This window comes from Xenopus laevis, chromosome 5S (genome assembly GCF_017654675.1).
Source record: "Xenopus laevis strain J_2021 chromosome 5S, Xenopus_laevis_v10.1, whole genome shotgun sequence".
Classification (NCBI taxonomy): domain Eukaryota; kingdom Metazoa; phylum Chordata; class Amphibia; order Anura; family Pipidae; genus Xenopus; species Xenopus laevis.
The window spans coordinates 141,144,944-141,172,150 of NC_054380.1; the positions used below are offsets into that span (position 1 = coordinate 141,144,944).

A 27,207-nucleotide genomic window follows, 5' to 3' on the forward strand; every position below is an offset into this window, starting at 1 on the left:
CACTCTGCCTGTGCATCCCCTGCATGACAGATGTTCTGGAGGCTTCAGGAGAGAAACACTGTGAGTGCGAGAGAGAAGCAGAGAGTGAAAGAATCTGCAGAAGTTTTATGTATTTATGTAACTATATCCTATGGCTGAAAATAAATACATTATTCATCGGTTTCAGCATCTTTGTAATCAGAGATGACAATTAGGGATGGGCGCCTTGTTTTGCCGAAAAACATGACGCCCATAGACTTGTATGGCGTTGTGTGTCAAAATAAAAAGACGCGCGTGAAAAAAATGTCATTGCGCGACAAAATTTTTTTGCTGCCCAGAGACTTTAATGGGCGTCGACGACATTTCGCCGGCGGCGAATTTTTGGCAAAACGGGTCAAATTCGCCCATCCCTAATGACAATCTTTCTGACTTGTGGCAATAAATTATAGACAAAATAACATATTTACCATAACATATAGAAAGGCAGATGTATTGGCTGATTAATGGCAACAAAACCTACATATTACAAATGCACATTATTCCATCAAATGAAAGAGACAAAGGAAAATAAATTTACTGCAAATACATTAAACATACATCAAACAGAAACATCCAAGAGGAATATTTATAAAATATTGTACAATATCTCACAATTGCACATAAAATAATGTTTACTGTCTTGGCAAGCTGAAAAAAAATGGTAACCAAAATATTTACATGATATTATACAAAGACATGGTCATTAAATCACAAGCAAAGCAACATCATTACTATAGCATATAAAGAAGGCAAATGTATTGGAACAACAAAACCTCCTTATTTAATATACATTCACTACTGTTTTCAAAAAAACTATTTGTGCTTACAAAAGTGCTTAATATTGCCAACATACAAAATACCTCATGATATCTTAAAACACTTTCAAATACCTTAATATAAAGTGTTCCTGTTACTGGTCCCATTACGTAACTGAACTCCTACTAAGTGGAAGGTAGAAGGAATTATAGGGGTGATTTACAACAAGTTGCACACTACACTTGCAGACATAAATGACCCATTATAAGTTCCATACAGGGATTTGCCCCTCTGCAGAGAGATGTGTCTGGCTGAAAATGAGCAAATGAGGTTTAATGAAAACAACTGTATGGATGAGAGCAGGCCCTCAATGAGCAGTCCTTAAGGCAGGCATATATATCTGGTAGAAATGTATTGATGTACAAAAGAGAGGTAACCTATTATATGTCTGCCTTAGGAATTGCTCATTAAGTGCTCGTTTTCACGTAGCTTGTTGTTTAAGCTCCCCTAACTGAAGGTTTTTCTCTTTAAATAAGGTTCAATGTTGATACAAGAACGTTTATGCACTTTGCTAATATAAATGTTAGTTATACACTAAATGGAAATGTGTTGGGTACCTCTTTAATTAAGAATGATTTGTGGTTTTTCTGGACAACATACTGTGCAACTCTTTGCAGTGCCAATCAGTGTCAACTAAAATATGGAATTGACTCAAGATATGAACAAACTGAGTGCCCCAAAGATGCTGACATTTACAGGCCCATTTATCAAAGGTCGAATTTCTAATTTTTTTAATTCAACTATGTTCACAATTCAACTAGGAGGTTATTTAAGAAAAAAATGGCTAATATTCAATCAAAAGGTTCTGACTCAAAAAATTGGAATCATATTCAAATTATACAAATAGAGTTTTTCTCTCCAAAAAAACTTGAATGTCAGGAAGGCTATTAAAGGGCTGTTTCCATGGTCGAGTTCTGATAAATTTCACATTCGAGTTTACGTTCGAACAGGGGGATTAAAGTTTGAATGAATTTTGAAACTCAAAAATTCAAATTCAAATTTGCTATACGACACTTGATAAATCTGCCCCTTAGTGATTTAGTCTTACTAAATTCGTTAAAAGAATTAAACAATGAAACTATTAGGAAATAGATCAAGTTTGGGATGTTCTATCTGTAGAAAAAGTACTTTAAGGAATTTTATAAATAGATAAAGAAAAGTGGGGGATATTTTTCACATAAATTATAAAGAAAATAATTTAGTGAGGCTGTGGAATAACCTGTTGGGTGATGATATGATGGCAGACTTAATACTTGAGTGGGTGATGTCTGATAACTGCAATATATTGTATGTGTGCTGGAGATAATTTGGAAAAAACTAAACTTGAATATTGTTTTTTACCAACCTAAATTAACTAAATATGACTCAGTAACTATTTGCAAACTGTATATTTTTTTCACCAACTTACCTGCCATTGCTTAAAATAAACTTGTAGACTCTCTGCTGATTTAGGGAGACTTGTCATTGTGCCGTACAGTTCATGGAGAGCGTGAGCCATTGCGTAAACTGCAGTGTAAATCCGATAAGATATTCTGAAATCAAATGTTTCATAGGCTGCCAGATCTATATTATCAAATGATTCATTCCCTGTGCAATTATATAGAAATGTAACTTGAGTTTTGGTTGGCATGTTGCAGTCAAATAATAATTGCCACATGTTTGTGAATAAAATGTCATGTTGATATTTAAATGGATTTAAGGAATAGAAAAACTGCTTAAAACCTGGAATCTCTCCTTGTTGGATGGAAAATACCAAAGTGCCATTTAAAGTAACAAATGCTGGCAAATATCGCATTTCAGCTATTTGGGGGAGAGGCGAGGATGTAATCCATATTTTTTTGGGAAGTTTATAAGGATCAAGGAAAAATTTAGTGTGTCCAGCATACTGTGAACTAAGAAAGAGCAGAATGACCTTAGCTGTACTTCTGTAGATTGTTTCTTTAATTTTAATGGTGTCTAGATATCCAATATATCTTAATGTGACACAGAAATCCAAACAGACACTTTCTTTTCTCATTACTTTTTCCAGCCTTTTACTTGCTCTGTAACCATAGTCATCATCTGATACAATAAGTCCAACCCAATTCCAGCCAAAAAACGTAAACATGCTCATTATAGCATCAATTTCAGAAAAAACATTGGGGATCATTCGGTAGACATATGGAAACGCTACTTTGTTATTCAATATTGGATCACCAGAGCTGTAACTGATCTGCAGATTAAAAAAACATTTCAGTTTCTTCTACAGAAGATAAGAAAAAGCAGATATGGAATTAGATATTTTCTTGATACTTATTGGCAAGAATTAGTGATGGGCGCATTTATTCGCCAGGCGAACTCGCGCCAAATTTGCCTGATTCGCCACCGGCGAATAAATTCAGTGTCAAAGTTTTTCCTCAAGCTGCCACCGTCGCCAATTTATACGCCGGCGACGATAAACAGACGACCATTCACTTTAATGGGCACCGGCAACAACTTTGACGCTGGCACCCATTTTGACGCCAGTGAATTGTCGCCAGCGCCAAAATCGCTGTTTCGCAAATTTTTCTGCAGTTTTGTGAATTTCATGGGGAAATGGTACAACTTCGCCCATCAATTGCAAGAATGACAAAAACAAATTTGGATTATTACAAGTATTTATACATATGCTTTCACCTTCATTATATATAGTTACATGGTTAAGTTGGGTTAAAAAATGACCAACGTCCATCAAGTTCAACCCCTCCAAATGAAACCCAGTGCACATACCTACATACACCCACTGAAAGTATATACCAATATGCACAGTATATTAATTGTACATTTTAATATCACAATAACCTTGGATATTCTGCTTGTACAAGAAATCATCCAAGTCCCTTGAAGACATTAACAAAATCACAACATCACCCGGCAGTGCATTCCCCACCCTCACTGTGATGAACCCCTGCTATTAGTCTATAATGCCCTTGTAATGTAAGATAAAAAAAACTGGCTATAAACCAGGCAAGAATGGGTTATTGTTTATGTATGCATTCTGAATTAGTATAATATCCTGGCTGGAGTTGAACCAAGGACATGGTGTTTCTGGGCTCTCTGCATTTCCCCTGTGCTATGTGAGCAGACAGCTATGGTCCTCCTTCCCTCCTATTGCTTTCCATGTAATTGCAAGTAGACATGACTTGTTTCACCTGTTGTCAATCTGACCTCAGCTGATCAGTGTAAGCCATTAAGTTGCCTATAAAACCCCCTACACTGCACTGACTCATTGCCCAATGTAGGTCTATGTCCTATAGTTCCTGGATGTGATTCTTCCTGTTCCCGACCTTTGTCTGTTTTTGACCTTTGCTGTATCACTGCCTGAACTGACCCTTCTCTATTTGATCACTCTTCTGGATCCTGACTTTGTACCATATTACTGATTGGCCATTCACACATTGGTTCAGTATATCTGCCATCTTTACATTATACACAGCTAGAGAATACCATCCATAGTAATCCTACCCCATCCAGCCTCGTGGTAGCATCATTGGTAGGTATTATTTATACTCCAACCCTGGTGAATACAGACTATTATTTACCTGTTTTATACCCCTTATGCAAGTTTATAACTTTATATGCTCAGTCACCTCATGGCACTGCTATATCAGCCATTGTACTAGGCGTCTAAGTCTTACTCCTACATAGACGCTTCTCTTCTTTTACATCTTATACAGTGTTTAATGTATTTGTTATATGATATAACATACTGTACAGCCTTACTAAGCACTGGCATTTTCTGTCTTCCCTAGTTTTACACCTTCCCCTTTGTTAATGAAACTGAAGCTCAATAACCTGTGTCAGTGGATTAATGAAGGAAGGAGTTTAGCTGCATGTCAAGCTACACACTACCCCAGGGTAACACGTAGTGAGTACTGAACATTCACACTGGAGTTTTCCAGAGAGCAATAACTTGTAACTGACAGTTCTTGTGCATTAGTCAGAAAAGGCTACTGGTCCACTGGTCACACAGGTCTTACCCTTTACAGCCAAGTTTTAGCCCCACTTTGGTGGTTAGTCCATACCTCAGTCTCCAACAGACTTGGCACAGGAGTCTCTCCCAAGTTTTCCCCAAACCTCACTCAGTGTCCCTCACACAGACACCTAATTCCTGCTTTTTCCCCCTCTCCCAGTTGGTGACATGACTTCCCACACCTACACTGCTTATTACCTCCTCATCACTCATCGTATCTGTAACTCACATTACATGCCGAGCCTCATAGAGCATTCTGGGAGATATTACCTTCTCTCTAGAAATTCCACAGTTATCCACACAAACATATACTTTTGCTCTACTGTTGTTTGGCTGTTAATCATTTATTTGACTGGCTAAATATTCTGAAGTTCTGTATTTTCTGTAACTTTATTTCCACATGTTAGAGATACTAAGGATATCACATTAGTCAGTGGTATTTATTGACCACAACAGGTTACATGAATAAGAGCCAAAAACAATTATATACATTTATACTTTTCTAGCACTACATTGATGCATTCAGGAGACATGGGACTTTCCAAATTAAAATATGTTTTTGATAAATGTGTTTATATATAAATGTATTTTCCCATCCAAGAGTGACTTGGAGGATTTCTTGGACAAGCAGAAAATCTAATGCTATTGTGATACTAAACTCTATAGTTAGTGTATATATTGTTTATGTGAGTGTATGGAGGGGTCAGTGTATGTATGAATGCTGGGTTTCATTTGGAGGGATCGAACTTGATGGACTTTGGTGTTTTTTAACCCAACTTAACTATTTAAGTATGTTTAGGCTCACAATTCAATGTGTCCTCCATAATCTCATTCTGAAGTGATGAATTCTGGGATTAGTCCCTCTGCTTTCAAGAGACTCTATGAACCCCCTGTGAACCAATGAAAGCCTAGGGACTTTATGCACAGGCAGGATATTTAGATTTCTTTCTCCAGTACCATCTTTATGTGATAATGTAAGTAGGGATAATTGGCTTCAGCCCATATCTACTACAAGGTATGAACCTTAACAATACCAAGGGGACCCCCAGTTGGCCCAAGCTCTAGTGCTCCCATTGCAAGGTGAATGAATAAAAAACACATGTATATCATTTGACACTATCTTTATCTAGTATGGGTGTCCAGTACTCTGGTGGGCCCTGACAGTGACCCTGACTTACACTCACACACAAAACTAAAAAGAAATCAGTAATGGGTTGAATTTAGTAGCAGTCTATGGAGCGAGACTTTCCAGCACAGACCTGAGGGTACCTATAGATCCCTGAGAGCCACGCAATTGCCAGAGATGATTCTGAAGACACGTCTCCTATGAACCCCACAAACTTCCTGTTGTTCCAGCAGCTGTAATTTGGGATTGGGGGTTCTGTTCCAGACAGGATTCCAAAAGCACTTGCAAAAGATTTAATCCCTGAGGCACAGGAGTCATAGATCTGATAGCCCAAAGTCACATTAGGCAGAAGCTCCGGATCCTTATTGATCTCCCCAATTGTATAAATGAGAACCAGTAGGTGCCGATAGAGTTTGAATGGGAAACTGTTATGTAGAAAAACATTTAAAAACAGATATTTTGGTGAATATATGTATAATTATACTTTATCTGCCTACTTTCCAAGGTTAAGTCCAAGATTCTTGTGCGAGCTTCAGGTGAAGTAGTTACAGGTGCAGCAGATCTTGTGACTGAGGGGGGCCGGGGACAGGGGGACTGGGCTGCTGTATGACAGTTACACCACTGCTGCTCTGAACATTTTAGATTCTTAGACATTATGGAGAATGCCTCAGTCTAGGCAAGCTATTTGGCAACTCCCGCTATTAGGCAAAGAATTAGGCACAAAGCAGCTTGTTATTTTCTTACAATCCACCTTGATTTTCTGTACCTGTAACTTACACAATACGTCACAAAGTTTTGCAGCACCAGGAAAGGCACAAAGATTTATCTAAAAATAAACAGTGTTCAAGCAGGTACAACGTGTGCCCATATAATGCCCGTGAGCACCCACATGTACTCTCCTTACTAGCACCCTACTAATACTGGGCTCTCCCTGTCCCTTGTATCCACAGGCCCTGTACTTACCAACTGCCCAAGGAGTTATGTCCATGTTACACTGGCAGTGAGTGCGGAGGTGCAAGTGCAGTTTTGTCCCCATAAATACACCAAGCTCTTGTGCTAAGTCCTAGTATTGTTGTATGGAGGAATATGTTAGTTACATACATGCAGACTATCACTTGATACTGTATCTCCTGCAGGCAAACAACAAAGAAAGAAAACAAGAGTAACTTGCCCTTACAATGTACACTCCAAGTATTTCCGTTCTCTAATATAAGGAGGTAAATTGACAAACAGTTCATGTATCTGGAGAATTCCACCAATGATCAAGTCCCCATCACTAAAGTAGTTCATCCTGCTGATGCTCCTCAGTTGGCACCCAGAGCTGGGACTGGCCATTTCAGCTGCACAAGGAAATATCTGGAACATCAGAACCACAAAGAGAACCTTGAATCTGTCAGGAAACAGAACCTCCATTGATCCACAGAACTGAGCAAAGAGATGGTGCAGGATCCTGAGCTGATGAGGCAGAGAGATCTTTGTGCCAATAACAGAGACACCAAAGTGTATATTTCTAGCAATGTTCCCTTAGTTATATATCTTCCCTGAACTGCAATCTATGAGCAGCTACACCCACTGATATATTTTAACAGAACAGTTATAAAGTTTCCTAAATCAGCCATAATAGCCTGTGTTCAGCTCTTCCCAATACAGCAGCAGCCTTGGGATTTATGGATTTTACTTAGAACCTCTGACTTATTTTAATTCATGGAGCTAAAACTTAAAGTCATGGCTGGAACTAGGGGTCGGCAGAAGAGGCACCTGTCTAGGACACAATGATGGGGGGTGCTGAGCAGGTTCCTTTGGAAGAGTTTTCTGCCTACCCCTAGTTCAGCTTTCTTGCTCCCACTGCTCCCCTGCTTGTAATCACGTGTCATCTCAAAGTAACTTCGCATGTGCGAGGGACGAGGTGGCTGGAAGGGTTACATCGGGTGCCTGGTCGGCTTGGACCGCCGCTGCTTAAAGCTCTGGTTGTGGGACTTTTTGACAGTAAACAGATGTTCAAACAAGCTCCAACGCAAAAGTGTCTTTGATATTTTTCTTTAAGGGGCTGTTTTTTGAAGGTTGGTTTGTTTTTCTGAATCATACTTTGTAGCACAAATGAACAAGTTTTTCAGATAGGTACTCAATCAACAATTTTTCGTAATTTGTAAAGTGTAAAAAACATATCTATCATCTATAAATACAAAAGTAAGCCAAGTAAAAGCTGTCGAGGTCATGAAGAAGTCAATGGAAGTTCCTTTTCTTATCTTGCAAAGATAAAGACTTTTCAAGACAAATTCAGGTTTTTCAGGTTTTTCGGTGCCTATCTTCATTTATGCTTTTTTTAATTCAGACATTTCAAAAAATTACTAGGCATTCATGATTTTGGAGTTTAATCATACTTTTAAAAACTGCTTCAAACCACTAAGCTGAGAATGCTGACAAATCAGGCTCTAAGAATTATCTAAAAGATCAGGCATTCTTCCTAATTTCCACCATAACTGGTCTTCAGGTTGACCTCCCAGCCACTGTATTGGAGCACCCTAAGTGATCCAGAACCATAATTTGAGAATATTTGATTTTATGTGATATTAATATGTTTCAAGCTCTTACAGGGATGTTGGACTTTAGGCTGAAGCACCTGAGTAAAAAATATCTCCATCTTATTGGCCATTTGTCCCAGATAATGACATCACAGTTCTTTCTTCTATAGCAGAAGGGAAATGGCAAGTCTTACACTGGCAAGTCATAAGGAATAGTGATGAGCACATTTTTTTCACCAGGCATTGTTTTGCAATAAAATTCCAAAATTTCGCCATCTGCAAATTTTATTGTGAAACTGAGACAAAAATCTGCCAACAACAAAAAAGTTGCCAAGACAAAAAATCCTCTACAAGGAAAATGGCCATTGACTTTAGTCCATTTGGAGTGAGAAAGCATTGTAGCATGTAAAAAAAATTTGACAACTATTGACTTCAATGCATTTTCACAAATTTTTAGGAGAAGCGAAATGGGACAGATTCTCTCAATCAGGAAGAGTGGGATGGTTGTAACGTATGGTATCACAAAACCCAGAGTAAACCCCAAAGTCCTGGTCTCACACTTCTGCCTATAGCAGCTGTCTCTGGCTTCGAGAGGAGCCCTCTGCTAGTCCGATGCCCCAGGACTTAACATGAGGGGACCAAGGGCAGAGTAGGACTGGCCCACTGGGATACCAGGAAAACTCCTGATAGGGTCTACAAGTGGTTGTGTTGTCAGAATGGCAATTAGCAAAGGTGCAACCTACTAATTAAAACTATTATTAAAACCTACTGAATGAGCCAACTGGTTATAACAAAGATCTTTTTGCAGAGCTTTCTGTTGCTTGATGACTATTTTAGTTGGTTGAATTTAATAACTGAAATATTTCCACTGCCCAGTGCCCTAAGGATCATGCAATGCACCCAATCAACCATTTTGGGGTTTGAATGAATACTGAATCCTCCAAAAAACATTTGGCCATAAACTGAACCAAATTAGAACCCTAATTTGCATATTCAAATATGGAAAAAATGTCATAATCTGTGACTAATATTTGTCACATGAATTTGTCCAGAGCTATTAAATAGCTTCTTTACATAGTAACATAGTAACATAACATAGTAAGTAAGGTTGAAAAAAGACACGTCCATCAAGTTCAACCTCTTCTTTTTTTTTTTTTATATCTGCCTAACTGCCAGTTGATCCAGAGTATAAATACAATTGCCCTGCCTTTCAGCACCTGCTCAACAAAAATGCTCAAATTCTGAGAAAAGCCCAGTAATACTGACTGACATTTGTGAAGATGTAAGTAATGGGTTTCCAAACTTCTGGATTGTCTCTTCTCCCGAATTACTAACTTTCTCTGCACCAATAATCTGCTTGACCCTATACAGTCTGGCTTTCGATCTGCACACTCCACTGAGACTGCCTTATGTAGAGTTGTAAATGATCTCCAGACTTATAAGGCCAAAGGATATTACTCTATTCTAATTCTCCTGGACTTATCTTCTGCTTTTGATACTGTTAATCATTCTGTTCTAATGCAAGTTCTCCATTCAATTGGTGGTGTAGGGATTTGTAAAATAGCCACCTCTAGTATTATTGACAGGCAGTCCCTCAATGTTATGGACACCTAACTGGGTCCTAAAATACAGTTGGGAGGGGTACTGTTTGCTCTTCTTACCCTAAGTTATGGCCTTGCTGCTTCTCACAGTGACCAGCAGATGGCACTGTGCTAGGATATAAAAGGCTCTGAAGCCATGCTTTCAGGGTCCATTTTGTGCTGGCTCTAGCCTGAGCTAACAGGCTGCGTTGGTGTGGAACCTGATTGTTTTAGGATTAGTCAGGATAGGCTAGGCACCATTATAGGTTACTCTAGGAGTAACAGATAGGCAGGTTATTTAGCTGAGCAGCTCAAGGCTCCGACGAGGAGAGTCAGAGGGATTAAGATCCCGGGTACTAATAGCCCAGAAGTAGGGACAAAGTGTATAGGAACAGGGTAGATAGATTCCCCTCAGGTTCCACTTAGGGAAAGGCTGAAAGCTGGGTGTACCTTTATTGCTGCTGAGCACGTCCTCTTGCCTGTGGGGACTAATACTGACCATGTGGTTCTGTGAGTTTTGCCTATTCATGTGATTTCATGTGATGCCAAATCCTGTCATTGCTCTTTTGTATACTCCACTGAGGATTGTGTATATTCAATAAACCAGTTCATGTTTAAGTTATAAGAACCACTGGCGCCCAATTATTATACCCTGATTCCAGTTACAGTTGCACTACACCCTGCCTTCACACCCTTGCAAGGGCTCATTCCCTAAGATTACAGGTCTCATCCGGAGCACATTTATTGGGAGTGGAGCTCAATAGTGTGACTATGAAGATTTTCATTCATCCAGGTCATAGTATATCTAGTATAGGTCAATCTAAAAACAACTGGACTTGCTGAGTAATCAATGAAGACGTTTCACTACTCTTCCGAGCAGCTTCTTCAGTTCAACTGACTGGTGTGGGAAGTTCTCGTCATATAAACTCTTCCACTAATCCATTTACAATGGCACATTGTAACTCTTCAAAGAGGTGACATCTGAAGAAACTCACAGAGGTGTTGATTCTGTGTAGTTGTGATAGGATTATCCAATGTGTCATGCAACTCCTAGATACAGGTGTTACTTGTGAGAGTTGCATGAATGGATGTGTGAAGTGTTCTGAAAAATCAGATCCAATGAAGTGGCGGCCTTCACAGAACACATTAACTCAGTGGACAATAACATCAAGTTCACAAGGGAATATGTCCACGAGAACAAACTTGCCTTTTTGGACTTTGATATGTATCCAAGAGGGGGGTAACTTGAAAACGGAAGTATACAGGAAACCCACTCATACAGATCAATATCTGTTGTTTGATTCCCACCATCCACTGGAACACAAACTGGGTGTCATTCGAACCCTGCACCACCGGGCGGAATGTGTGGCAACTAATACAGAGTCCAAAGACAAAGAGCAAAAACATCTCAGAGGAGCTTTGAAAGCGTGTGGCTACCCAGACTGGGCCTTTGTCAAAACAGCAGCAACCAAGCCCAACAGGAACACCAATAGAAATAACCACCCGGAGACACATAGTAGGCGAAACATAGTCATCCCATATGTAGCTGGAGTGTCAGAGAAACTCAGGAGGATTTTCAACAAACACCATGTCCCTGTGTTTTTCAAACCTAGCAACACACTGAGACAAAAACTGGTACACCCAAAGGATCAAACACCAAAAGAAAAACAAAGCAATGTGATATGCGGAGTCCGGTGAATCGAGGAAAGCACAGATCTATACATCGGGGAGACAAAACAACTGCTCTCCAAGCGAATGGCTCAGCACAGGAGGGAGAACTCTACAGGGCAAAACTCAGCTGTCTTTCTACACTTAAAAGACAAGGGACACTCCTTTGAAGACAGTAAGTTCCAAATCTTGGATAAAGAAGACCGCTGGTTTGAACGAGGCGTGAAAGAGGTGATTCATGTCAAGGTGGAGAGACCATCTCTGAACAGAGGTGGGGACCTTCGACACCACCTGTCTGCTTCATACAATGCTGTTCTAACATCTGTACCCCGGCGGATTCAGAACACTTCACACATCCATTCATGCAACTCTCACAAGTAACACCTGTATCTAGGAGTTGCATGACACATTGGATAATCCTATCACAACTACACAGAATCAACACCTCTGTGAGTTTCTTCAGATGTCACCTCTTTGAAGAGTTACAATGTGCCATTGTAAATGGATTAGTGGAAGAGTTAATATGACGAGAACTTCCCACACCAGTCAGTTGAACTGAAGAAGCTGCTCGGATGAGTAGTAAAACGTCTTCATTGATTACTCAGCGAGCTCAATAGTGGTGTATAACACAAACAATTTACTATAGCGCTACATTTTGGCGCCCAACGTGGGGCTCGAAGGGTTAAACTGTAACCTGAAGGTGCAGACTCAATAGGAAAAAGGCCAGGAACCGCTAGCGGGTCTTTCTGTGGTTCTTAAGACCCAGGTAGCTATGTCATTTGGAAGTACTTGTAGTAACATGGACCAGATCCAGCCTAAAGAAGTGTCCGCATGGGCTGCCAAGAAAGCTGTAGACGCTGTCGGCATTTTTGCTGTAGACGGAGTAGGCCCAGCGGTTACTCAGAGCGGCCCTCAGTTGGTGATGGAGGATGAACCGCCATGCAGGGGGAGTCGATTAGTGGCCGAGGCCCGCTCTAGAGTGTTAAATAGCCAGTCATTGTTATATAAAGCCCCTCAGGAGATACGTCAAAGAGAGGGACCAACGAGGCTCTATCCGGCTGGATCGTTCCCCCATGGTTGCAATGTGATATACCCGGAGTACGGTAACGTGGTTCGGATTGAAGGCAAGGTAAAACCTGAACCGGAGGTCTCTGGTTTGACAGTGTATGGTGCTAGCCCTTCAGCGACGGCGGTTCCCAGTTATCCCTCACATCAACATGCTCAACCCACACTGGTGCTCACGGGACTAAGTACCCAAAGTTAAAAGTGCTTTCCGGGACAATTCCCGTGCCAGAGGGAGAGCAAGGTTTTGACGAATGGCAAGAAACAGCAGAGCAGATGCTGGAGGAGTGTCCGTGTTCAGAGAATGAGAAGCGGATTCGATTGGTGGAAAACCTCCTGCCTCCGGCTAGAAGAGTGGTCAGGATGTTCCGTATTGGGCAGGATACAGTCACCGCTAGGGAGTGCTTGAAAGCACTGGAAGATGTATATGGGACTTGGGATCATCCTCATGTCTGGTTACAAAAGTTCCACAGTTTGAGACAAAGGGAGATGGAGGAAGTTTCTGTTTTTGTGCAGCGCTTATATGATATATTGTGTAAAATGGTGCAGAAGAATATAATCACCCAAGGAGAAGATGGAGATAAAATGAGGGATCAGCTTTTATGAAGCCTGCGTGGGGAACAGTCGGTGGCTTCTGTATTAAGGATAAAATACCGGCACGGTCCTCCTCCCACTTTTGGAGATCATATCTTACGGTGAAAGAGTTGGAAGCTGAACTACATTATGCGACCGCTGAAACCTCCAGAGAAGACTGTCCTAGTGCACAATTCCCTGTGGCACCGATGAGAGGTGCTTGAAGAGTCACTGTCGGGAAAGAAGTTTCCAGGGAACCGCGCCGGAGGTTCTCTTTGTCAGAGCCCGGAATGCAGTCTCTCACCCAATGTGTTTCCGCTGTGGACACCTGGGACACCGTGTGCAGGAGTGTCCAATGCCTGAGGATGGTGGACACTTACGGAGTAACGCGGGCAACTACCCAAGAAGCCTTGATATTCACCTCAGAAGCCCGGTTCTCTTTGTCTTCCGGGAGTGGGCCGTCGTTGCACTTTTGAATTGGTGGTTAATGATGTCCCAACCACTGCTTTGTTTGATACTGGTTCACAATTGACCATCATTCACCATCTCTTCTACCAAAGATATCTAAGCCATTTACAGTTGCAGCCTGTAGGAGCTATGCTGGTATTTGGGGTAGGACAGCGCCCCATTTATATGGATGGGAGTGTAAACATATTATTGCACATTCCTGGAGTAATGGGGGAGTGAGATGCACCGTTTTCAGTGACTGCATATGTGGGTCCTCCATCAGGAGGTAGAGAGACCACCCCGGTTATTTTAGGCTCCAATGTGAACGTGGTGGAGGAGGCCTTTTTGAGTCTTTTTCAGCCTAAGGCTGCAACTACTTTAAATGCTGTACCTGGAGTTCCGGAAGTGTCTAAGTTTTGCCAGACTTTTTTAGAGTTGCCCGGGGGGTTGTGTAGGAAACCCGTGGCATCCTGTGGAGATTCCACCAGGGGGAGTCTACAGCCTTAAAGTATATGTGGATATTGTGCCTGCTACTTGTGGTAGTTTTTACTTGTTGGAAACCAATCCTGTAGAAGCTGATTTGAATGGATGGGAGATAGTTCCTGAGAGGAAAGACTATCGCTATAGGTGCCCTCGAACCGATGTGGTCACTGTCAAGAATATCACTTCTCACTCGGTGGTGATACCTGCCTGGCGTACAGTGGCATACTGTTATACCGTGGAGGGTGTCGATTCTTGCCCTGTTCAAATGGGGTCCCCCGACGCTAAACTGGCTTTTCATCTGGAAGAAGGTGAAGATCCTCCAGAACATCGAAGAAAGCTAGAAGGGCGATTAGCATCATACAGTGATGTGTTCTCTGTGGATGACATGGACATGGGATGTGCTAGGCCCAGGGTTCAGGTGGATTCCTCCTAGAGATCTAGAGGATGTCTGGGATTATCTAAATATGTTGCAGTATCAGAAGATAATTGTAGAATCTCGCAGTCCCTATGCCTCTCCAATTGTGATAGTACGGAAGAAGAATGGCAGTGTTCGGCTGTGTTTGGATTATCAAACCCTTAACCGACGCACTATACCTGATCAGTATACATTACCTTGTATTGATGAGGCGCTTGACGCGTTACATGGCAGTGCTTGGTTTTCGGTGATGGATTTGAGGTCGGGGTATTATCAAATTCCCATGGATCCTGAGGATCAAGAAAAGACTGCTTTTATTTGCCCATTAGGGTTTTATCAATTCACTCGAATGGCTCAAGGCATAAGTGGGGCTCCTGCCACATTCCAGCGCCTTATGGAAAAGGTGCTGGGAGATTTAACTCCTCGACACTGTATAGTGTATCTGGATGACATTATAGTGTTTGGGTCTACCTTGGAGGAACATGATATTAGACTATTTAATGTGCTGGAGCGCCTCCGACAGGAAGGCTTAAAGCTCTCCCTGGATAAGTGCAAGTTTGCTCGGATGTCTGTACGGTTTGTAGGACACATAGTGTCTGCAGATGGAGTTGCTAGAGTTGCTACGGATTTTGAAAAAGTAGCTGCTGTGCTAAATTGGCCTAAACCCAGCAACATGACTTAATTGAGATTGTTCTTGGGGTTTTGTGGATATTATCGGCGGTTTGTGGATGGATATTCTAAAATTGCTCATCCTTTGAATGGACTGTTGAAAGGTAGTAATACTAAAGAGAGATCTTCGGTGGCATCCCAGTTTCAAAACAACTGGTCTCTGGAATGCGAAGAAGCTTTCCAGACTTTGAAGAAAAAGCTCACTGAAGCTCCTGTGTTGGCCTCAGCTGATCCACAGAAACCTTATGTTTTGCATGTAGACGCAAGCTATGAAGGTCTAGGGGGAATACTCCACCAGGAATATCCTGAAGGTTTGAAACCAGTGGCCTATGTCAGTTGGAGTATCAGCAGCACTGAGAAGAATTATCCCGTGCATAAGTTGGAGTTTTTGGCTCTAAAGTGGGCCATCACTGAGAAGCTACATGATTATCTATATGGAGCACATTTTGAGGTAAGAACTGATAATAATCCGCTGACAAACATTCTCACCACCGCAAAATTGGATGCTGCGGGACACCGATGGCTGGCCGCGTTAACAAATTATCATTTCTCATTAAAGTACAAGCCGGGGCCTAAGAACGTGGGTGCAGATGCTCTTTCCCGTTGCCCTGGGCTACCTAATCAACCTGACGAGGATGAATGGGAAGAGATTCCCAGTTTGGCTATTGCCGCTCACTGTGCCACAGTGGCGGTGCAGGGACAACACATAGCTTTCTCTGAGTTACGAGTGGTGGACTCTCTTGGGGCTGGAAAAGATTGTGTCCCTGCTATGTATAGTTACCCTACTGCATTAGGGGTGCATGACTCTCTTCGATTAGGGAGAAAAGATATGATTCAACTACAAAAGAGAGATCCCGTGATTCGGCATGTAAGAGAATCTGTTATCAGGAAAGACTCTGAGTATATGAGGAGAGAAATACCGAAGGAGAGTAGTTCCTTCCTGAGAAAATGGGATAAGCTGAGAGTTATTAATGGTCTCCTCTATAGGGTACAGTTATATCACGATCACCCTGGTAGAAGACAACTGGTGCTTCCTCAGAGTTATAGAAAAATTGCATTGAGAAGTCTACATGATCAGCATGGGCATCTAGGCGTTGTAAAAACTTATGGCCTAGTGCAAGACCATTTTTTTTGGCCTAAAATGAGGGATGCCGTTACAGAGTATTGTCGAAGATGTGTTTGTTCCCTGTTTGCAGAGAAAAACGTTGCCTACTCGGGCTGCCCCCATGGAGCACTTGAAGAGTGGTGGTCCCTTGGATTTGGTCTGTATGGACTTTTTGTGTATTGATAATGATAGCAGTGGGACAGTAAATGTATTGGTTGTAACTGATCATTACACTCGTTATGCTCAGGCCTATCCTACTAAAGACCAGAAAGCTGCCACGGTGGCTAAGACTTTGTGGGAGAAATTCTTTGTTCATTATGGTCTGCCCAATCGGCTTCATTCTGACCAAGGGCGAGATTTTAAAGTCGGTTGATCAAGGAGCTGTTAGGAATGTTGAACATAGCGAAGAGTCATACTACACCGTACCATCCAGAGGGAGATGCTTTACCTGAACGGTTCAATAGAACTTTGTTGGACATGTTGGGAACCCTGCCTGCCACTGACAAATCCTCTTGGAGTCGTCATGTGAGTGCACTGGTTCATGCATATAATTGCACTCGGCATGAGTCTAAAGGATTTTCCACTTATTTTTTAATGTTTGGAAGAGAAGCTTGACTTCCTATTGATGTGCAAGCAGGAATAGCAACTGACGGAGTGGGATGCAAAGAGCATTATCAATATGTGGCTGGTCTTCGAGCTAGCTTACAGGAGGTCTATTGTTTGTTTGGAGGAAAATGCTGCCAAAATATATGCTGGAACTAAAAGATGTTTTGATGCCAAGGTACAATACCATGAATTGGTACCGGGTGATAAAGTTCTGCTGCGCAATTTGGGGCCTACTGCTAAATATAAATTGGCTGACAGATGGAGGAAGGTAGTGTTTGAGGTGATAACCAAATTGCCGGGGATTCCTGTTTACCAAATTCGTGGCTCTGAGGGGCGGATTAAGGCATGGCATTGAAATAATTTGCTTCCTATACCACAGGTTTCTCCTCTGTGTGACGAGATGGATCCTGTGTGTGACACCAATGATGTTTCCAATGGGAGCGAATTGGAAGAAGGTGTGAACAATGACTGGTTTTTACCCTCCAATGATCTTGCGATTTCTAGTGAGTCAATTGATGACACTGTTGCTTTACCTCAAATAGGTGAATTGGATGCTCAGGCCCCCCGTTTTGTTCAGGAGAGGATAATAGACATTCCCCTGACACTGGTTCATTGGTAAATGTGGAACCTGCACCTGTCCTGATGGTTCCTGAGGAAGTAAGGAGAGGGGATCAAATTAGGAGACCTCCTCCATATTTTACTTATGACACCCTGTTATGCGGTGCCTTGTTATTCTGATCTATCTTTTCCTGCTATGAATATAATTGGTGCTCATACTGGACTTGTTGATATGATACCTGTGTGTTATTAACCCAATAAGCCTGGTATGATGTGTTTTAACTGTTTACTTTGCAGGTTAACTATTGTTCCCTGGTAGACCTATGGAGAGGCTACTGAAACAGATGTTAACCATACAATAATGCCATAACAGGTTAATGTTGCAATGTATTTTTGTGTTTTGCTACTTGAATATGTTCCTTGCCGGAGGTAAGGAATTCACCAGGGGAAGAATGTAGGAATGTGTAAAATAGCCACCTCTAGTATTACTGACAGGCAGTCCCTCAATGTTATGGACACCTAACTGGGTCCTAAAATACAGTTGGGAGGGGTACTGTTTGCTCTTCCTACTCTAAGTTATGGCCTTGCTGCTTCTCACAGTGACCAGCAGATGGCACTGTGCTAGGATATAAAAGGCTCTGAAGCCATGCTTTCAGGGTCCATTTTGTGCTGGCTCTAGCCTGAGCTAACAGGCTGCGTTGGTGTGGAACCTGATTGTTTTAGGATTAGTCAGGATAGGCTAGGCACCATTATAGGTTACTCTAGGAGTGACAGATATAGACAGGTTATTTAGCTGGGCAGCTCAGGCTCCAACGAGGAGAGTCAGAGGGATTAAGATCCCGACTACTAATAGCCCAGAAGTAGGGACTAAGTGTATAGGAACACGGTAGATAGATTCCCCCCAGGTTCCACTTATGGAAAGGCTGAAAGCTGGGTGTACTTTTATTGCTGCTGAGCTTGTCCTCTTGCCTGTGGGGACTAATACTGACCATATGGTGCTGTGAGCATTGCCTATTCAATGTGATGCCAAATCCTGTCATGCTCTATTGTATAATCCATTGAGGATTGTGTATGTTCAATAAACCAGTTCATGTTTAAGTTATAAGAACCACTGGCGCCCAATTATTATACCCTGATTCCAGTTACAGTTGCACTATACCCTGCCTCCACACCGTTGCGAGGGCTCATTCCCTAAGATTACTGGTCTCATACAGAGCACATTTATTGGGAGTGGAGCTCAATAGTGGTGTACAACACACAATTTACTATAGCGCTACATTGGTATCCATGATCAAGCTGCATCCTGGTTCTCTTCCTACCTTTCTGACCACTCCTTCTCTGTTACTTTTGCAAATAAATCTTCTCCTCCTGTTCATCTTAATGTGGGGGTGCCTCAGTGTTCTGAATTTGGTCCTCTACTGTTCTCCTTGAGAATGCTCTCTTGCCTTAACCACCACCTGTATGCCGATGACATTCCGATAAATTTAAACACTTCCTCGCTAAGCGCTGATGTACAAACCCAGATAGCAGACTGCTTTATAGCTATCTCTTCCTGGATGAACCAATGCCACCTCAAGCTCAACTTGGCTAAGACTAAGCTCATGGTCTTTCCACCCAAACCACACCCGTTTCTTTCACAAACAACAGCCAAAACAAAAATCCATGCCCTTATCTTATCACATTTAGACTATTGCAATCTCCTATTAACCGGTCTTCCTGACTCCCATCTCTCTCCCCTCCAATCAATCTTAAACTCTAATACCAGGATCCTTCTGCTCTCTCCTTAGCGTGGCTGTCTGTTAAGCAAAGGATAACATATAAAACCCTTCTACTAACATTCAAAGCCCTTGTCTCGCTATACATTCCTGGTCATCTTCTCCACTCTTCTCAGAGCCACATTCATTCTCTTCACACCATCCACATCCACTGCCACTTCTCATCTCTAACCCTTCTATCTTGTTGCTCCTTCCCTCTGGAATTCCATCCCTGAATTCCTCCGTAAGGAATCCTCTCTCAATCTCTTCAACAAATAACTAAGAACCTACCTTTTGGAGGACTAGAACATTAGCCTAGTCCTGTGCCTACTGACTATGCCTTACCTTGTGCACTTTTTCATCTCCAACTTTTGCCTGTATGTCAGCCTCCCATCCAGCTCTACGGGGCAGGGACCTCCATCTCACTATCTCTTTTACCACATAGCACTTAAGCTCTTTGACCTGATATGATTCTGTATATATTTATTATGTGATTTGTCTTGTGTTAGGGTAATGCACAGTCACAAGACCTATTGGTAACTATGAAGCATGATGTCACAACACAAAGTACCATTCAAACAAGATGTCTCAGCTACTTTCTAACTTAAGTTCACTGTATGAATTCGGTGCTCAACAATTCTAAAGCTCGCCATCAGTGTTATCACTACATGGGCCCATTCGACCCTGCCAAAAAAAGTTTTGCCCTGGATTACCCACAACTTTGCATATGCCATTGGTCCAACAGAATGCGGAGTGGAAAACAGTACATCAGTGGGTAAAAACTAACGCATTTTGTGCCTTCTAACCTAGACACTTCTTTAGCATTATCTGAACTCTGTAGAAGTAGGTTAGAAGGCATGAAACACGTTATTTTTTATCCACTCATGTACTTTTGATATTAAATAAAGCTGGATTAGATAATAGCACAACTTGTGTCTATTTGGTCCGCGCTTAGAAGCTAGTGATATGAGGCATATGCCATTGGTCACCTGGAAACCTACCCCTCCAGGCTCCTTGTTTAGAGGAAGCAGACCACCCCTTGCTCTGTAGTTATGCAACTGCTGACCATGCAATGTCGTACAATGTGAGGTAAACAAGCAGATCTGGGTCCATTTAGTCACCCATATTTCATACATTGGGCCAACAATCAGATTATTCACTGCAACCTACAGAGGCCAGCCAATCTGTAGACTGAGTTTGATGTGCTCCAGTTTGAAGATAATTGTATGGAAGACATAGTATGACCTCCATTACTTGCTTGTTGGGTCAAGATTTCATTTTCTCCTCTGTCATTATCAATTTACCCTGTTGATTTTACCTCATACACAAAGATTGGTCAATCTTACTCTTAAAAATGTATAGGCTTGTGTCTGACTGTTACAGGAACTTTTCAGATTTTTTATTATTACCACATTGTGTAGGTTATATCTATGTCAATGTTTTCTTATGACAATTACCCTCCTCTAGCTCCAGGGATACCCAGTGCAGCAAATAAGCCCTCATGTTAAATCAAACTATAACTTGTCTTTAGGCTGGGAAGCTTAAGCTCAAGACATGGTTATGGAAATATAGAAACACTGGAGTAATAGTCACCCAGATATATTTGCAGTTCCAATATATATCCATCCCAAATCTCTCCTTAACTGATTTTCAGGCTGGGCCCCTTAGCTTATAAGAAGGTAACAGATATATAGAAACATTGAGGTATAGTTACTGGAGTCGTCTTGGTACAATAAACACTCACCACAAATCTTACCCTAAGTGGCTTTCAGTTTGAGCCCCCTTATCTCATAACAAGGTTACAGATATATAGAAAGTCACTGGGATGACAATCACCCTGCTATAGTTCCAGGGGTACCCTACTTTATTCCTCCTCAAGGTTTTTCTGAAATTCTTATTCCTGTATAATTCTATCATTTTCTAACAATTGGGTCTTTTGTGTTCAGTTCAGGCTTTAGAAAAATGATATAACATTTGGGAATGAATATACAGCCTAACAATCCAGCACTGGAAGATAAAATGGCAAATATCTCCACAGCCACCATTCTACTCCCCTTACTGCTCAGGTATGCAGGGACAAATGTCACCCACACGCTACAGAACACCAACATACTGAAAGTGATGTTTTTAGCCTCATTAAATCGGTCAGGGAAATCCTTGGCTAGAAATGCAGCAATGAAACTCAGTAGGGCCAAGGTTCCCATATAACCAATTATACAGAAGAAAAGGATGCCAGACCCCTCATTACAGAACAGAAATATATAGTCTGGATCAGAAAGAGTATCAGCCTCTGCAAATGGGGGATTGGAGGCCAACCACACAGCAGAAATCACAGTCTCACCTAAAGAACATACAATGATTAGTATGATGGACAGTTGGGTTCCTATATACTTCTTCAGCTTGCTCCCAGGCTTTGTGACATTGAAGGCAATAATAACTGTGAGAGTTTTAGCCAACAAAGATGAAAGAGAAATAGTAAACACAATCCCAAAGATCACTTGTTGGAGGATACAACATATCTGTGTGGGGCGCCCAATAAATAATAAAGAGGAAAGGAAACACAACATGAGAGAGATGAGGAGGAGACAACTGAGATATTGGTTGTTGGCTCTCACTATAGGAGTCTGACGATACTTTCTAAAGATTCCCAGGATTACAGCACACATGATGGATAATATTATGGAGATGAAGGATAAAGTAGCGCCCAGTTGATCTTCATAGGAAAGGTAATTTAAATTCCTTGGAATGCAGCTGTTTCTTCCAGAATTTGACTTTTCATATTTAGAGCATTTCATGCAATTTTGAGCATCTGTAGTAAAAGGAAAAAATAACATTTAGGCGATTTATTTGGGGCAAAACTTGGCATTCTTACCAGCCAGATGCCAAATGAATTTGAATGCAGTCAAGGCCATCAAACAGATTTGAAAATGCATTTTGCATATTTAGAACTCTCGGATAATTTCTTTCTTCTATGTGGAACAAATTGGTGTTGATTCATTTCATGAAAATTCTAATCACACTATATATAAAACCCTTGTAATATATGGAAGTTACAGTTATATGTGCCCTTTCAGCTCAGTCTCTGGGGCAGTTTTTCTAAAGAGTGAAGCACTCATTTTTTAGTGAAAATACACCAAAATGACAATTGGCAGGGACATCACCAATTACAATAACTCATGGCAAAAATCTAGAAGGTTAGAAGAAGAGACTACACTGGAAAGTTACTGGGTAAAGGCAAATCAAGTAGCTTAGAGACATAGAAGTTAAGAACAGTTTAAGCCCCAGTTCAAGCAGAATTCTAGGCAAACAGAATTCAGGACAAACAAGAAACATGGCAGCTCTCTTTCAATATACTAAATGGTGGCCATATAGATCCCATCTCCTACTACTCTATTGGTAAGTCAAAATGTCAATGTACGATATTACGAAGTCTTATGACTTACGTTTTCCTTGCCCTTCTCCTCTGCCTTTATTTCCTACTTTTTCCCCCTTTCTCTACATTTGACATTGAAATGGCTGTTGTCACTCTAAGAAACATATACCAAACCCTCTGATCCATGCTTGGCATTTTTGCAACACCATGTATTTTACATGCCCTGATTGGCTTTTTTGGTAACTTGCCATTGGTCTTACTTATGTTTTTTTTTTTTTTTTTATACATATTTTTGAAAATAAACAAAATAGTTTAAGTTAAAAAACAAGAAACAGGTCATCAGTCAAACAACTGAAACCCAGGAACAGGCAGAAAAATCAAGAAAATGATTAAGGGATAGGCGACTGCATTGGCATCAGTGGGAGCTCTTGTTTTCCATTTGACACCAGAGAAGCTGCCATATACAAAAGGGAACATTGTGTCATACTTACCATGATCTTCCTTTCCTACACAAACTCCATGTCAGTACTGATTGGGATAGCCCCTCCCCCTGGCTCCCATCAGTAGGACCCTCCCCAAAACTTTAAAAGGCCAACCACACCCTCCTACCGGTGTCTTTGTAACAAACTTTTCAAAGTACTAAAAAAGGGTGGGCTGTACTGACATGGAGTTCATTTAGGAAAGGAAGATCGCAGTAAGTATGACACAATCTTACTCTTTCCCTTGTCCAACTCCATGTCAGTACAGAGATGAAGACACCCCTGCACATGGTGAATTTAGCAAGTTGAAATACTTACTGTTCTACTCACCAGAAAGCTTCCATCACATGAATGCCTAGTTTCAGTGCAGATACAAGGCACCTGTAAGAAACACTTGGTAGGAGTAAAAACCTAAACAGACCCCTTTGTAGGTATGACCTGTTTTTGAATATTACAACAAGCACAAGGCATATAATGCACAATGAGGCACACGAGGCATGTACCATACACACCTACATATCGGAATGCCTAGCAGTCAGAACTTTTCTAACAGAAAACAGATCCTTAAAGAACGGGGACAAGGGCACCTGAGACAAACATTGGGTTAGAATTCCTTACACCGTGTAAGGTCCTGTGCTGAGGGAGACTCCACTAACAGTGAAAACATTGAACACTGGTACCAACTTAGCAACTACTGTACCTGAGGAATAGAACCCTTGTTGGTTGACTATACATAGTCTTGTGAGAGGTATAACTGGATACCCCTAAGGTTTCCAGATCCAAAAATAAAATAACCCCAATGAAACTAAAGGGTAATCACATGGACATGGAGGCAAACTGTAACCCCTGGAGAGATGCTTAGAATCATCCACAAAACCTGGCAGTTTTCATCCCACATGTAAGGAACATGTCTATATGTGGTACATCAACTATCCTACATATATGAACTCCATCAATGAAGCTGACCGTAGGACAGGAGAGGCCATATGGATGTTCCAGTAAGTGTCAGAATAGCTTCTAATCCACCAGACTAGAGCCATACTAGGCCAGATGTCTCAGGAGGGTATCAGGAGTGGCTGAACCTCACATGGAAGTTCTACTTCTATAGAACAACATTGTGAAATCCGAGAATCAAGGAAGGCTAATGGGAGTATTTTCCTCTTCAAGATAGTCCAAGGCTTTATAGCCTGAGGCAATAGAACGGGTAGAAACACACAAGGATGTAACTGTGAGGAGGCAGGTTCCAATACTGCTGGTGGCTGAAGAGGGCACTGACTTACAAGAGAGGAAAGAATCAGCACTCATTGGATGCTTCCATCCTCTGCTGTCTAATCAGTTACATATCTGATATGGAAGAACAGCCAGCCCTGTATTCTAAATACTCAATAAATTGGAGATTGGAAAAACTGAAGAAAAAACAGACCCAAAATAAATCTGCCTTCTGGGCATAGAGCAGAAACTTGGCCTTTAAGCTACAATGATGCTCCGCTTCACTGGCAGTATCACCAAATGACTCCTATCCGGGACCAGTCATATTTATAACCTGAAAAAAGGTCATCTCTATTATTAACAGACACTCTGCTTATTGTTATTGGTATGACAGATAAAATAACCCATATATATCATGACACTAAGCTTATTAGTAGTAAGTGTCAATGCAGAAGCCATCCCCTCTATAGCTTGTAGGAGGCACTGAGGACCCACCCAACTAAGGGTAGAAATACATATAGGGTTATTTCAGCGAAGCATAGAGAGCTATATTCCTTCTTCTTGCTTATTTTTGTCATAGTTAGAACTTGTAGTCATGTATTATATATACACACATACACATGCCGAGGGCCCACCTATAGATGCACACACTTTGGCAGACTCTGTACTATGGAGCTTACAGTTAACCATTGATTAAACATTCATTCTGAAGGTTTTTGGCTTTCTTAGGATAAGCATATATTCTTCAGATGACTATAGATATCCTAACCATATTAGAGCAAAACATAAAATGATCCATTAGAATCCACATACAGGGCATGGGCCGTGGTGCTAGCATGTGTTAAACCATGTGCTTTATCATAGAAGATTATTACATATGCCTTGGTCAGGGCCCTGAGATACTGGTTCTAGCAGAGCACAGTGCCCAACCCCAGAGCCCCAGCAATGGATAGTAAATTATACTGCACATTTGACTGGAATAAGAAGCTAATAGCTTGACCCTTTATTTATGCAGACAGTATATTGCAATACAAGGCTGCTGAATAGTGATGGGCGAATTTGACGCCTCTGTCAATTCACTAGTGTCAGCTAGCCCAGTGATCTACATCCATTAGGGCTACTTGTTCCAGGTGAGCACTAGCCAGAGCAAATCCTACTGCTGAACAAAATAGGAGCACACTGCTTGCCAGTCCACTTATCTATAGTCATTAGGGCTACTGATGTCAGGTATGCAAATAGCCAGAACCCCACATACACTACAGGTCAGCATAAGACCATACCAGCCCATTTATCTATTTCTATTAGGGCTACTGGTTTCAGGTGGGCAAACAGCCAGAACCAAGCACATTGCAGGTCAGCGTATGATCACATTGTATGCAAGCAATTAGTTCGACTTTAGAACACTGCAGAACAGAATATGGAGATGCTCCTCACCTGCTGATCATTATGCCAGGCTGTAAGAAGGCCCCAAAAAAGCCAAATATTACAGGACCCCAGGTTTATTGTTAACAGGCAGACGGGCATCACAAGCCTACTGACAATAGCAGCACTTACCTGAGGCTCCTGGACCAGCATTTTAGTCTCCTGAGTTAGTGAGTGGGTAGGACCATCTCTACTTGCTATAGCTGGCAGTTGCACAGGAATCACCTGATTTTACTCAACTGGGGGGTCACATAGCCAGTGGAACTCATTGATTATACTAAGCTGCTGTCTGCATAGGCAGGTAACCAAAAGCAACTGCTGAGGTTACACAGAAGCAAATTGAATAATTGATGTTGGTGCCTCCTGCAAGGGCCCAAGTCTGCTGACATTTTGGCTGAAGGCTATAGAGCAACTTTTTTTTTTAAAACTACCTCCACATTAGGAAAGTCTGTTGAGGGAGGCAGCTGGCCATGACACCTGCCCTCCATTAAAACACAAAGAAAACAAAAAGTAACAGGAGGCAGTATGGCTCAGGCCCCTGACTAATTATGCCTAATTACTGACTGACCCTAAGCTAACTGCCACCTCCCTCACCCTTCCATAAAAATAAAATGGGGTATAGGAGTCACATTCACCATTGCCGCCGGACGCCTTTTGGGCAGGCCAAGAGGGCACATGGATGGGGGGGGATAAGCACTTGCCACCAAATGTTCTGCAATAGGGAAGGCAACTGAAACACAGACAGACAAGGAGTAGCAAACAATGCACACCAGTGCCTTACCTGATCCAGGAGCTGAAGCCCAGAAGACTCCAAGATATGAGGTAATGTGCTGGGGAACAGAAAGGTCCCATGCACCAAAACCCCTCATGCCTTATGGACAAGCCTAATGCTTTCTCAAGGTTAAAAGGAAAATATTGCTTCCGATGGGAGCAACAGCAAAAAGAGAAGGACAAAAAAGATGCTGGTAGGTGGGTGTGGTTGGCCTTTTAAAGTTTGGGGAGAGTCCTTCTGATGGGAGCAGGGGGGAGGGGCTATCCCAATGAGTACTGACATGGAGTTCGACAAGGAAAACAATGTTTACAAAATACAAAAGAATATTTGAGGGACTTGCTTGCAAGAACTTCCCATACAAAGCTACCATTTAGTACATCATCTTGATGGGACCTTGGAGACTGGCTTCCTGGCTGCCTTTGAATAGCTGTGGAGTGAGGAATTCAGGAGTGTAGTGAAGTGAGGATCTGGATGATGCACAAGTAAAGCTTCACATTAAATGCCATATTGGAGATTGTGGGGGGTTTTTTACAAACACTTGGCAAACTTGCACCTCAGC

General features: G+C 41.7%; 1 protein-coding gene across 1 annotated transcript; it reads right to left on the reverse strand.

The window, feature by feature from the left end:
* Nucleotides 1-20,322: 20,322 nt before the first annotated feature.
* LOC108718318 (vomeronasal type-2 receptor 26) lies at nucleotides 20,323-22,240 on the reverse strand. The gene has a single exon (XM_018266054.2). The coding sequence runs from the start codon at nucleotides 22,225-22,227 to the stop codon at nucleotides 21,307-21,309; it is 921 nt and encodes a 306-aa protein (XP_018121543.2). The 5' UTR covers nucleotides 22,228-22,240; the 3' UTR covers nucleotides 20,323-21,306.
* Between the last annotated feature and the right edge of the window lie 4,967 nt (nucleotides 22,241-27,207).

What these genes read in the sequence shown, in the direction of transcription:
- LOC108718318 (XM_018266054.2), bottom strand. Translation starts at nt 22,227, where the DNA reads ATGTTATTTTTTCCTTTTACTACAGATGCTCAAAATTGCATGAAATGC.